Here is a 14834-nt window from a genome sequence, read left to right on the forward strand (position 1 = left end):
CTAAGCCTGTCTTTTAAAAAGCTGGCTTGCTACCTGTCTTGGAAGGAAAAAAGACTGAAAAGATCTGAGTTCAGGTTATGGTTCAGTTCATGGAGCCACAGGCTTCCCTGTTGCTTTCAGTAAATGTTTTTATGGCTGAGCTTTTCATCTGTAAAGTGGAGTTAGTAGCTTTCTTCAAGTCAGAGATCCTCATAAAATCTACAGTTTAGTGGATAAGCTGTGCAGAAATACTGCTACAGGGATTTTAGGAATGAAATTGCAAGTGAAAGAAATCAGATTTATGATAAATGGGTTAAATTACACAAATGAACAAAGACTCTTATCAACTCTTCATAGTCTTTCACCTTCAGAATCTGGTTTAATTTAACGAACAGGACGCTTGTAAATTGAGGTTTGCATGGTATTGTCTGAATATCAATGCGAAGCAGATGGTGTCAACTTTCTGTCCACCAATTGGACCACTGCATCTAAGCCATGATTTAGAATAGTTTATGCCATTCTGATCTCTCTCCTGAGGAAAAAGTGCTCTGCATACCAGAGTGATGGTTTTATGATGTTGGCAAATATTTGCAAGAGTCTAACTTGAGTCCATCAGACTTCTGTTTGCTTGTGGCCTAATCCCAGTTTGAATTTGAACCTCCCCTGCTGAAAGATGCACTCTTCATCTTCACAGCACTTGGAACAGATTCATGTGTTTGAATTTTTCGGTTTCTCCTGAATCTAGAGTCAGAAATTGCTATCTGGCTGCTACTTGCAAGAGATACCAGTGTTATAACTTGTAAGGAGATCTGCTGGAGCCAGGATATTCTGCATTCCTGTCTGTCACGTTGTTTTCTGGTTAGAGAGCTCACTAAGAAATAAAACATGAAATGCTTGCTAGAGTGATAGGGGAGATACAGCTTCTGTGTTCTTACTTGTTTCTGGTTTGTGAAGAAGTTTAAAGAGGGTCTGTAAAGAAGTAAGGGTCTGTGATTTCCTGAGTTTCCACTGTGCCAGACCAGTACAGATCCACCTGAGCCAGTATACTGATTTCCCATGGTGGGCAGTAAGGAGTGCTTATCAGGATTATGAGAATTTAGGTGAATAATGTTATAAACTGTTTGTGAACATTCAGTTCATGTCAGTTGGTGCTAACTGTCCTCCTGAGCTGGAAGCTGTTAGGAACATTGATTTTGTGGACATATCTGCTATCACTCATTATAACCCCCTTTTAATCTCTTTGCATTCTTACTCTGATGTCCTTTGCAATGTGCTCCTCTGCTGGTTTGTGTTGTTACTGCCTGCATCTTGTGCATGTCAAGCCTGTGTCAGAAGGGCAGAAAGGGGAGATAATTTGTTTGGTGCATAGAGCTGAGGGAATCTGGCCCTGATAAGGTAGCTTTGGAGCAGAGGGTGGGGTTTAGGATCCCTTAGCATGCCAGTGTTGCCCACAGGTTTTGTGACCTATGGCAAGTTTGGGGTTGAATTAGTTTCAAACCAAACAAATAGAAATCTGTACCAAGCCCTTAAAGGAAGATCTTCTGAGATTGCCAGCAAATATTGCAGGGAGAGAACTGACAGGCTGTTCACTACAAATCTTTTTGTGTCCTCCCCTTAAGGCAATCTTAAAAGTATCACGAATGTTAGTATGTTTTGCTGAGTGCTCTTGGAAATGTCTTTGTAGCAAGTTTAATTTCATTCTCTTTCATCATACTTGGATTTTCCCCAAACAAATGTTTGAGGTAGCAGCATCATCTCCATGGTCCACTTACTACTCTTGCAACAGGGCAAGTTTGTGCTTGCTTTTGGGCTGCTACTTTTGCTTGGGAGTAGTTTTCTGTAAATAGTGACAGGGAATGGGGTTTTAATTTGATACCGGCATTCTTAAGTGCTACTATACTCCTCCTCTTGCTAGAAAATGTGAGTTCAATCCAGTAGTAACTAAAAAGGTGTTGAAAGGGAAGGCAGGCTCCATTAGAAACTCCTGAATTCTTCAGGTGTCTTAGTTCAAGTAGCCAAATCAACCAAAGCATAATTTTAAACACTCTTTGTAAGCACTGTTTGTATGGTCCCCTTAAAAAAAGGGAGAGACTATGAGTAATGAGCTGTGCAAAGACTCTGAAGTCTGCAGCCTCAGCTGAGGGTATCCTGAGCAGGACAGTGTATGATTTTAAAAAAAAAAAAAACAACAACAACAACAACAAAAAAAAAAAAAAAAAAAACCAAAACAAAACCCAAAAAACTAAAACATTCTGCTTTAAAAGGAAAAGCTTTCAAAAATTGGGAAGATTAAATACAAGAAATGAGATTTAGTTTGCATTTTCTCCCTTGTGAATATAACTGTTGTACTGTCCCCATGTATTTTCACTTGATAAAGATAGGGGATGTTTATTAATAATTGACACACACTGTGGCAAACTAGCATGTAGAAATCACCTTGCTTTGTTGGTTTGGTTATGCAGCATTTTGTGGAAGATCAAAAAACTGACATCATTTGTGGGTTTTTTTCATTTTTCAAAGGAAAAGAGGAGAAAAATATTTTTCTTTTCTTGTGTCTCAAAGCTATAAAATTGTTTGTAGCTTCTCAGAGCACATCCATGCCCTCAACATAGGCTTTTGCTGTAGTTTATTTTGGTTTGAAATGTTTACACCTTAGGAAAAAGCAAATGTAGTAAAGTTGTTGTGGGTTCCTGTGCCAAGAATGTGGTGCCTGAAAGAAAATCATGTTCTTCTATTCATAACCATTTTAATCTTTCTGCAGACCTACAACAGCTGTGCCAGACTGTGCTTAAACCAGGAAACAGTATGTCTAGGAAGCACTGCTATGAAGACTGAAAATTGTGTGGCCAAAGTAAGTAAAAGAATAGCTTTGATTTTCAGGGTTTTATAGCAGATTATTCATTGTTAATAAAGGAAAAGGTCTTATTAGCTGTTACAGTCGGAAAAAATATTTCAACAGAAAACATTTTGGGTAGGCTTTTCTGTTCTTCAGTGTAGAGTTTTCAGACTTGCTGTTTCTGTATTGCAAATGATTACTGGGGTCCTGAGGTACCTAGGATTGAAGGGTTCATTCTGCTCTACAAGCAATAGGCTTTTCCAGTGGGATGGCCTGTGCCTGCCATGTATTTAACTGTGGCAATTTGAAATGTTAAACGTCCATATATATACTAAAAACACTGTATGCGAGCTCTTTTTGTTATGGTTCCCTTTCTTAGCTACCAGAAGGAAGGTGCAAAAAAACCCCCAAAAGATCTTTCAATTAAAATAAGGGAAAGGGGACATAATGGTGGTCAGAATGGCAAGAAAATGGGTATATTAGCCCATCAGAGAAAACCCGCTCCTTGAGAATTGTAGTCGATGTGATTGCAAAAATGAGGTGCCACTCTCTTTTCTTAAAATTCAGTGTAATTAGAATAAAATAAGATGCATGTAGGGCTGTTGGTGAATGGATAACATTTGAACTGTGATGTTATATGTATAGAAAGACTGTGTGAAGGATGCCTTTAGCCTTGTGTAAGCTTCATATTTCTACTGAAAGGAAGTTTAGAATGGGCGTGCAGGACAGATCAGTGCATGCAGCCATCTGTTACCAAAACCAGCTGGCATTTTGTTGCTCCTCTTGTCACCACAAACTTGACCACTCAAAAGCCTATTTTCTCTTTCAGTTATATTTTCCTTGATCTTCTTGAAGTCCCTTGTTTTCCTACTTCAAATGATTGTTAAAGGTGCTTTGTTCCTTCAGAGCCCACTTTTGTATTGACTTTTAAGATTTTCAGCTAAATGTTTGCTGGGGTTTTGCTGATGAAATTTGGATGCCCCACTACTTCTGTTTCCTGTCAGGGAATTGGCCAACATAAAAGTTTGTCATGGTCCTTGCAGGTGGCTTAGCATTCGTAAACTGCTTGACACAGGTGCTTGAAGAGTTACCTTCCAGTGGAGAAACACTTCTGAGAGAAGCTACCAGTCTTGGTAGGAAGTGCTAGTATTTATTACCAACACCTCTTTTCTTAGCTTAAGACTGCTGTTTTTTGAGACACTTCACGATCCAAAGTGGATGAAGCTCTTTCAGCAAGGCACTAGGGCAGCACAGACAGAATTACGTTGATGTACAGCATCACGAAGCAGCTCACAGGAAGCTAACTAGAGTAAACCCATTCATGCTTTATAGCATCTTGTTTGGCCTGGTTGCCTTACTAAAGAGCAAGGATGTGCAAGAACTACACCTAAATCAAGTGATGCCTCTTTTAAATGAAATGACATACCTTTAATATCCTAATGCCCTAAATAATAAACTCTCCTAAAGTTATCTTTTAAGTTCAATCACAGTAAGATGTGTGGGTCAGGAACACCAAGATTTGTTTAGTGTTATTGAGGATGAATTTGAACCATCACTCTGGAGATGAAAAAGCATATGTTTTTAAGTATAATATCTCTGCATGCTGTAGAACTGTCTCTGCCATCACACATGTATGTGAAAAGCGTATATATATATACACGTATATGTCCATACAGGTACACACACATACATGAATATATGCATGAAAAAAATGTAAGGACCTTTTTTGCCTGGCTCTTATACTCCTTTCCTTTGCCTTTCCAACAACAAACCAAAATTAAACAAGAAAGCTTGTCTTTCAAATTCCAGAAGTGTTGAGGTTATAAATGCAGTTAGCTAAATGCAGATGGCTCAGTGATGGCATAGGCAAATGGCACAACTGTTAAATGTTCCCTAGGTGAAGGGCTTTAGTTGGATTTAGGGAGTTCAGAGGCCTTCTAGCATTATGCATGTGGGGAGTTTTATCCTCCGTGATTGATGTGTCTTACAGCTTTGGATTTCAAAATATTTTGTTAAGAGGATGAATACTGGAAAGTGTAACTGTGTTTCTTTATCCACAGTACTTTTGGAAAAGGGGTTTCAATTTCATTTTTTTAAGCTGGCACTAAAAGACATAAATTGGAAATCGTTACTTACCTTTCCTGATCCTGCAGTAAAGTATCAGCCCTGAGTGGGAGCCAGAGGCAGCATTAGCACATGCTTGTGAAAAGCGTCAGTCTGCAAGGGACAATGTTATTTTCTGAAAACAGGATTTCTGCTTCTGCATCCTTTTGCAGAAAAGAAAATTTTGCTCTGTTAAGACTGTAGTATTGCCATTTGTTGATCATGTGCTTAGTGTTTCTAAAGTTTGTTCAAAGAATGTCCTGTGGTTTCCCTTGAGGCCACATGCATTAATATTGAGATATCTTTTTTCAGACTGAAGCACTGTCCATCCGTCAAGCTCTCTTGTGAACTGTACAGAATACTAAGATGTCATTTAGTAGCCTAACAACTGGCATTCTTTCTAAAATGGAGGGAAAAGAAGTTCATAACATTAATATATATTTTCAAGTTCAGAGAGTAGCATGAGGCTTCTGTCTTTCTGACCACTCAAGGAAGTCTGTGTTAGGAAACCTTGTCTACTCAGTCTTCTATACACTGTTATGCTGGCTGTGTAGCCAGCTGCTTTGTATCTTTTGCAAATTTATGGATTATATAGTTTCATTCAAGCATTTAAAAATCAAACTGGAATATTCTGATAATGCTGGTATTTTGTTCTTAGCTGTGCTTTTCTGGTATTTGTCCTATTAAACTCCATTGTTGGGACTTGGGCATATTTAGGTAGAAGCAAATAAGGAGCAGTAGATTGCTTAAACTTGATCATATTTTGACTAAAGAGATTGGATCTTGAATTAAAAGATGCACAGATATCACTTGTGTGATCTGTAACGTCTCTTGTCTTCCATCCTCAGGATTTTTTCCATTAATGTTTTGTCATCTCATTGCCTATTGCATTTGCATGCTTGACAGGTCTGATGTATATTTAACCTAATATATTTAAAAAGGCAATGCAATCTCTAGTGTAGTTTTTCTGTATGTACACACACCCATAAAATCCTCCTATTTGTAGAAAACAAAAAAACGTCTGTGAGAAGATTTCTTGTTAGGATACTACTGTTGTGCAGTGAAAGTTTACAGCTTTCTCAGGAGCTGGTGCTAGGTGCTTAAATGATGTAGAAATGTAGCATGAACCTGAGCTCCAAGGACAGGGAGTTTGGTTTTAATGAGGCTTATTGAACTCTGGCCAAATGAGCATCTGTTCCTATTGTTTGTTCCATATTTTGTAAGCCAGTATCTTCAGGCCAGATAATGGTGTTGGTGTGTGCTTCATCCTCAATTAGAGAGGGGCACAGTTAAAAATCCCCTGGCATCTGGTATATCACTAGGATTCTTGTGATGCTCCTGGGTGAGCAAACAAGTTTCTCTTCTGTTCTGCATCCAGGGCCACTTACTTTCTGTGCTGACCTTCACACTTGCTGTTTGCTGTGCAGTGGGGGATGCTCTCATGTGTCTCCAGTCTCCTTGGCTGAGCTGTCACTTGCATGGATTGTATATATTCCTGTTTTCAAACCTTAGTCTTACCTTTGCACCTTTTTATATTGTGGGCCGTTTCAGTCTTGCTCTTCACTTGGAGTTCTTTAGCTTTTGCTCTTCACTGGATTATAGAAATATCCTGTACCCTTTTCTTTCCCAGCAAGAGACTGGTGTACAGCTGATCTCACAGAGTTCTACAGTCAATTCCCATTTCCTGTATTCATTAGATAGGTCTTTACTGTTTATTAACTCCTGCAGTCAGTTCCAGTTCATCTGTATCTTCTATATAAAGAAGCATTCTCACCTTAATTTTGCACATTGAATTCTTTCCTACATATGCCAGAGATAGGCACCCTATGGCATACCTGCCAGAGAGAGCACAGACACCTTATAAATGGTATGCAGCATCCCCAGTTCTGAACTCAGCAGCAGCTGGGAGAGGCTCCCTGCCTCTATCTTTATCTCAGATAAGTGACATTTGAGGAAGAAAAATATAGTCAAGCACATCACCCTTGAAAAAAATAGACTTCTGTCTCATGCTGCTCCTTGGTACCCATATGTGATGACTGATCCTGCTTTTTAAGGTCCCAGCAAACCAAGGGAATTCTCAGTGTCTTTTAAGCATGTTGTGCCTTCTAGGGAATCTTTAATTCCTGTGCATCATTCTTTTAAATGTGCACACTGCAGTGCTTACAATATTGAACTAGGAATCTAGATAGGCTTTATACCCTTTATTTTTAGCACTGTGATTTTATTCTCTGTGACCACGATGGCATTTTTTGCTCCTCTTCAAACAGGGAACTGTATAACACTCTTCTTGCAGAAATGTTGTGAAATTTTACTGGATGGTGCTTTTTTGACCCTTGGATGAAAAGTCCTGCTTAGGCATGTAGTGATGTTCTGCCTTCTTGGCAAGCTCTTTGTAGTGTATAGGAGGACACAGCTAAGTTCTGCTCAGTTCTGGAAACACATAACAGGGCTTGGCAGTTCAAGTATGCTATGTGACATTTTCTTTCAAACATGCATAGTATTATTTAGCTATTACTACACCTTTTATATTCAAGGATGATTCAGCTAAAGCAAGTAGTTATGGAGGTAGCTGGTAATTGAAATCCACCTTCCTTTGTCAGTTCCATCTGCATCGCATCACTCCTTCAACATTTTTAGAATAAAAATAATCTGCACAGTAATAGCATTGAGCTCAGAGTTTTTCTATGAATTCAAAGGAGAAACCATGAGTACTCTTTAATAAGCAAACATTTAGGGTACCAGGCTAGATGTTCCAGTTGGCAGTAGGACAAATTGATCTGAAGTGTCCCTCTTGTACTCTCAAGTCCCTTTATGTCACAGATTGATGGCTTCTCTTTCCTGAGAGTGTCCCTGCATTCACTTTACATGAAAAAACCAACCAACTCAGAGTTCTGCTGTGATATACCACCGAGTCGGTGCATCTCCAGAAAATGCATAATTTTCCAGTACTTTTGAAGCCGTTCCAGTCCTTCAGATTGAAATTACAGCAATTTAATCACCAACAAATATTCTTTGACTAGCTGCATTCAGTTTCCTGACAGTCTTTCCACTGTTTTAATGAGAAAACATGTTCCTCCATACCTTTAGTGTTAAGCTTCTGCATAATGGTGCAGAGGGGCTGTCTGTGGACATGCTTCCAGCTCCAGCCCCCTCAGTAGCAGTGTCCCTTTTTGTGGCTTGGATATACCTTTCTCTGGGATTACACTTATGAGGCCATTGCAGACTGGATAAACACTGCCTCAGACACAGGCTAATAGAGATCTAAACCTGTCATTTTACTCTTCTGTTGTGGGTATTCTCTCTGTGGAAAGTGAGTTGTGAGAATGGAGTGGGTGTTGCAGGGAATTTCTTACTGTTCAAAAGGTGCTTTGAAACTGAGTTTTCAGTATTTCTGCACAAGCAGAAAACAGCATCAGAGTTTTATGTAAGAGCTTTGACCTAATGATGATCTTTCTCTCTTAATAATATGTATACTTTTATGTTGAGAGATTCTTGGTTTTTATATATATATATATATTTTTTTTTTTTTTTAGGTCAAGAGAATCTTTATGCTTTAGCTTCCCCTTGGTCTAATAACCTCTTTGCAAATGACTGAGAAAGAAATGTGATATTCCTGCTCCCCTCACCCCACCATACACATTCTCCAGATTTTGATAGACTTGTTTTATTTATTTCCAAAATTATATCCGCAGGAAACAAGCTGTTTAAATTCAGATTATGCTGAAGCAAAATGGTCCTGGTATGAGAAGCAACGTGCTGTTTTATGAGCGCAGAGTCCCTTTTCTCATAACTGATTGATAGTAAATATTTTCCTGAAGAATTATTGCCAACCATGAACAGTGCAACTGTTTCACTTTTTTTTTTCTGTGCTACTTTCTGTACCAGCCATTGTCTGTAATTAAGATCTACAATTCACAATGCAGACGTTTGCACTTCCTCTGGGTCTGAGCTATTTATAAGGCATTTCAGCTGTTCAGAGTTTCTTTTGAGTGTTAAACTACATGTAAACAGGCTTCTATAGTCTTCAGTTATGCAAACACTGTGGAGTGCTTGTCATTTCTGCTGCTCTTACCACCCAAAATTACTTTCTGTGTCATTGAAGCCATGAATTAGAAAAGATTTTTTTTTTTAAAATGCAGTAATACTTTGAAGAAATATTTATTCAGAGCTGAGAGTCTCTATTATGGAGATAAGTTCTCAAAGCTCTGCAGTAAGGATGGTCGGGTGATACAAAAAGCCTTGACAGAAAGAATCATTTCCAAAGTGTGGTCAACTCAGTGGAGCTGTTTTTGCTTTCTGGAGTCCTGGATTTGGAAACTCAAGAGAGCAAATTACATTACCTGTGATGTTGAGTTCAGTAAATGCCCATACAGATCCCACACAGATCTGAGAAACTCCTTCTCAGTTTTGACTTGTTATAAGGTGAAATTTTTTCGTTATGATGACAGTTAGCTGGAAGAGGTTGCTTGTGGATGCTTTTCAGCCTCCATCCTTGGAGATTTTCAAGACCAGGGTAGCCATGAGCTACCTAGTTTGACCACATAACACAGCCTGCTTTGAGCCAGGAGGCTGAGCTGGAGAACTCCTTAGGTCCATTGTAAACTGAATTATCTTGGGATCCTCACAGTACACATGCAGTAGATGAAAGAGAATGCTTTTAAAATTTAGAGCTTGACCTGACATCCTTTATCAAAATTCCTCTGTGGTATGTGTACCGTCACACGATGTAGCTCCACTCCAAGTGTTTCCTTGTTTGGTGATTGATACTCTGCATAACTGCATAAAGAATTACAGCCTTGAGGTCTTCCTCCCTGTCCTGTCATATTAAGTTTGTATGGAGCGTTCACCGGGATGAGAGTTCTCAAACAAACTGTACTCGGTTATGAAGTAGTTTGGGACCTTAGTGCTGGAAATGTGAAACAGTTTGGAATGCAAATAATTGGTAACTTTAGAGGTAAATGGTGACAAACATCAAGAGAAGCAGCACTTCCTAAGTAGTCATCTGCAGTGGCAGCACCCTCAGATGGTAGAAAATAGCCACCATTGTGACATGAACTAGATATATCTTCTATATTTTTCCAATGCAAGAGCTGGAAAAGTTGTTTGAAAAATAAATCCAATTCTTGCACCAAAGCTTGTGGTGTGAAACACTGGAATAATCATTTTATCCCCTAGCCCACTGCAGAGGAGCCATTGATGTGACCGAGTGTCACACTCAGAAGGCTGAACAAGTTCAGGGTTTAGTTTAGCAAGAGTGCTGCTAAAACCGAGCCCGTTTTTTTGACCAGCGGGGGTTTAGGCAGGGTGGACTCCAACATCTTGGCCACAAGGAGCGGACAGGAGAGGGGAGGTGGCGTGGAGCGAGCTCATCAGAGGCGCGTGCTGCAGCACTGCCCAGCGATGCGTGCCGGATCACCCGCACACAGAGATCACATGGCTCCTCCAAAAGTCAAACGATCAATTCGCCTCGTTTTGGCTCTGTACTTAATGCACAAACAGTGCGATCTGCAGGGCTGTAATTGCATTGTTAGGGCCAAGGAACAAGCCTGTGCCTTTTCAGCAGACAGCTGGCAGGGAAAGAGGCATGTTGTTAGGAAAGAGAGAGGCAAGGCAAATAAAATTACTGCTAACGCTCAGAGATCGGCAGGAGTCCTACTTGCCTAATCTTACCGGTGGGAGCAAGCGGCTGTTGTAATCCAATTATAGCAGCATAAGCAATTTGTTAGACACTCCGCATAATGTAACAATTTCCCAATAAACTCTGACTTGTAATAACGTCGGCAAGAGCCCACATAAATCTGCCCGAATGGTGGGGGCTGGAGTGTTCGGCTGGGGGCTTGTAATTTGTGCCATCAGCACGTTTTGTGGAGTGTGGTGTGGTGCAGTCTTTCAGTGCAGGAATTTTAAGGAGAAAAGCATGGCACACCCCTCCAAGAGAAAGCCATTAGCAAGGGTCAAAAGAGATACCAAACAAAGCCGGGAGGTGGCTTTTTGAGGAAGGAGGAAAAATTGAGCCCCAAATGGAAGGCTCTGGCTGATGAGGATTTAAAAATATTAAAAAGCAGTTGTGGAAATTGTAGCATTTTAAATTACAGCAAGTGGAAGAGGGTGGAACTAAAATTACAACTCTTTTGTAAGGGGAGGGAGGACAATACCCTTCCTTATACTTAAGCTGTTTAAAAATTAAAAAAGAAGCTCATGTATTGAAAGGGATGCTCTGTGCTTATAAGACAGAGAAGCCACGGATCCTGTCCCAAGCAATTCATAATCTACAAAGGGAAAAATTAAACCTTTTCTGAAATCCAGTTACCCTCCGGTTGTCTGTCTTGCAGCTCCAAGCTGGCTTCATGCATATTGGCACAGCATCTTGATGATGTGCTTGAGAGATAAAACGTAGGTCTAGAACCATTCACTTTGAGTGTACCCCAGTGAATTTAACTTTTTTGGCACAATGATGAATGTCCCCTCTGGTTCATGCAGATCTACACAAAGAACTAATCTAATTTAGATATTATTTAAAAGTAAAATCAGTCTGCTGCACTCTGCCTGTCACTCTTAGAGCACATTGCGAGTTACAGCATCATAGACACCAGCTTAAGGTTTATGTTTAGCAAGATTTAAGGTAGCATATTTCTGTTAATCCCTGTGTTAGCATTTTCCTTTGCTGAGATGCAGATAGGTAGCAGGCAAAATAACGTAGGACCCTTTATATACAGCATAGGGACAGCCGAGGTCCAGGATTTTCAGTGTAGTTCTTAGCACTGCTGCAGTGTAAAAATGCCTTAGTTCGTAGAGCTAACAGTACTTTATTCATTTCTTAGCGATGGAATCCTGCAAGGCTTCACTGTGGAGTGACATTTGTGCTCTGACTCATTCCCAAGTTGTGGCAGCACAATGCTTTTTTGTAGGGGAAAAATAGATCCCAGCTATACAAAACAGTTTTCTTTATCATTTGGAGATCCTGCTCCCAGTCCCTGTGTTTTGATAATGGGCTACGCAAGCTCCTTTGCTTAGCAAAAAAGTAAACCCAAAATTAAATTGTTGACCTTGTACATACAGCTCACACAATGTGTGACCATACTGTGTCTTTATGGTAGTACCATAATTTGTACAATGTATTTGCATATTCACCTGTCATATTAGTACTGAGATGTTTTTTATTTAAACTGTAAAATAGAAGCTGAGAGGTGCAGGCAGGCTGCTGTGTGGATAATGCTGCATATTTTGCCCTTCTTTATGTGCAAGTCAAGCCTCCATTGTTCTTAATCTTCCTTGTCTACCAGCGTATCAAGATAACAGACTCAGACTGCGAGCTTTGCCAGAAGTATCCTAATAAATATTTTCTTTCAACATAAATAAGTCCCAAAAAGTGTGTTTAAAGAGGGCAGATATTATCTTAGTTTACAGAAGCTGCGTCAAATAAACTGCAGTGCTTCTAATAAAGCCACTCAGTGTCTGGGTTTAACTAATGGCTGATTTTCACGGCTTTGACAGTGAGCTGTGTGCGTTATTTTCTCCTGATATTGTAAAAATAATGAGAGCAAATTAGAACAATCAGTTTACCCAGATAGCTGCTGATTGGAGGTGATGGGCAATATGGCAGCGGGTAATCCATCTTCGGGCTCCTGTCACATTAACTTCAGCAGTGTGGAAAAGATCAGGCGGAGCGAGCGGGAATCCTGCCCAATCAGAAAGCCGAAATTAATGAGAAGAGCATTGTTCTGTGATCAACCTTTTAATTAGCAAGAGTGGAGATGGAGGGAGTGATGAAGCTGGCAGCACAGCTGCACAATGCTGTGCATGTTTTCGGTGAGGGGGAGGAAAAACATGGGTTTTAAATTACCCCTTCTGTGCACCCTGTACACCGGCAGTGTGTCTTCATTCTAAACCCCTTAAAAGATCTTAATAAACAGCCGCATCCAGGTTAATATTGCAAACGTGGCTGTTACTAATGAGTGGTTTCAAAGTAGGTCCTTTCGGGGGTCATTTAGGAAAATGTTGATCACTGTTTACAAAAAAAAAAGAGAGACAGGGTTTGGTGTTGGATTTAAAGTTTCACTACATCAAGGAAAGAAGAGGAGGGAGACGGATAAAATTAGAGTAAGGGACTGCCTGTTTTATTACTCCCCTCCTTATTTAGTATATATTTGAAATAAGATTCCTTGGCATATATTTGAAATGAGACTCCTCAGTTAAAAATACTATGCATGCCATGTGGCTTTCAGCAGCAAAAAAAGGGGAGAGAGTAAATAATCCTGTGTTGATTTCCTAAAGATCCTTTTTGTTGTGTGGGGTTTTTTTTTTGGTGGTTTGTTGGTTTGGGGTTTTGGGGTGTTTTTGGTTTTTTTGTTTTGTTTTTGGTTTGGGTTTGTTGTCTTGTTTTTTGTGTGTGCATGGTTTTTTTGATCTTTATGTTTGCTTTTTTCACAATTGTTTTTTAGTTTATTTGCTTATTAACAAAAAACTATAATTTGAAAGTTTTGGCTGCTGTAATTGCTAAGAAGATTGACTTGTTCTTTTTTAAGAGGTTTGATAAAACTAATTTTCTCAAGTGCCATCTAAAAATGGGCATAGGGATTAATGACTTCTAGATCTTAATACCAGTCTTAAGAAAACTGGTATTTTTGTAAAGGGAAAACATAACGTGGGAAAAAGAGTGAGATTAGGGAGTATTTTCTGGGAAGGACAATAAGAAATGTGGTAGTATTAAAGTTTGCAGTGCAGGGAAATCCAGCAACTGCTAAATAACATGATTCTTGTTCTTCCTTCCTTGCTCTCTGCATTGTATTTTTCAGCCAGCATTTTTCTCCTTGCCCATAATTCCCAAAGAACTTGTAAGGGTTACAGAATGAGTCTCCATCATTCTGCGCACTGTGTCCATGCTACCTTTTTCATTTTTCTCATCAGAACACGGGCTCTCTTCATGCATAGGTATTCCAATTTCTGATACTGAAAAGCAGGTAAAATCTTACCAGTTTGTGAGAGAAGCCAAAAAGCATCCCACTGCACCCAGCAAACTCTACTGGCTGCTTGTATGGCTCCCATCCAAGCTCACACCCACCCATCAGCTTTGCAGTACTTACTTTAAGTAGGTAGCAGTGAACAGATGAGCTATAAAAGCTTGTGTGGGGGTGAGATTGGGTTTTCTGCTTTTCAGTTTTAGGCACCATCTTTGCTTAGGGTAGTATTTTGGCCTTTGTAACAGTGATGCATCCTCTTCCCTCTCCTTCCTTTAAAAATGAATCGTTGTGATAGCCACGTAGCTTTTTGTCTTGTAAGGCGTTACATCTCTGCATAAAAGTTAATCAAATCACAGACCATTTGTACTATCTAAACCAGCTGTATTTCTAATATAGTAATTAGTGGGGCTTGCAGTTGTGCCTGTTAAGGCTGTCTAGTATTTTCCTTTGTAAGAAAGGAATTTTTTTATAACTTTGCTACTATTAAACCATTTGAAGTAAAATCTTATTTTGGCCTCAGTCTGATTCCCCTCCCTTCCTGCAGCTTGAGGTAGAAATGAAGTTCAGTATGTGGGATGAACTGTCTTCACTTAACAAAAAGCTGTTCAATATTTTATTTTATTTGTATTTGTTCTGTGCCCCAGGCTGTAGTTACTGCATGCCTTTCAAGCTCTGGTCAGAATATGGAAATACAAACTTCCTCCTGGGGGCTTTCCCTCTAGTTGGAGAGCTCCAGAAACCTTAATTAATCCTTTCAGTGCTCCTTGGGGCGGGGGCTGGACTCAGAGCATTTTTTTTTTTTGCAAAAGAAGTTCAAAGTTTCTTCTGCAACTGAAATCTAGGGAGGAAATAGTTTACTTATAATAAGCAATGAGGCCTCACAAGAGGAATATTAGATAAGGAATTATGACTCCAGATTTTGTGACATCTTTTGTCCTTGTCATATTCTGTTTTTC

General features: G+C 39.6%; 1 protein-coding gene across 6 annotated transcripts in view; it reads left to right on the forward strand.

Annotated features, from left to right (window-relative positions):
* The window catches only part of BTRC (beta-transducin repeat containing E3 ubiquitin protein ligase), a 122273-nt gene that overhangs the window by 58509 nt on the left and 48930 nt on the right, over positions 1-14834 (forward strand). For all 6 annotated transcript variants that reach the window (XM_071748456.1, XM_071748458.1, XM_071748459.1 and 3 more), the window contains one exon: positions 2741-2830. In XM_071748456.1, coding sequence (XP_071604557.1) covers positions 2741-2830 — 90 coding nt within the window. The remainder of the gene's footprint in view (positions 1-2740; positions 2831-14834) is intronic.

Source organism: Heliangelus exortis, chromosome 7 (assembly GCF_036169615.1).
Source record: "Heliangelus exortis chromosome 7, bHelExo1.hap1, whole genome shotgun sequence".
Lineage (NCBI taxonomy): Eukaryota > Metazoa > Chordata > Aves > Apodiformes > Trochilidae > Heliangelus > Heliangelus exortis.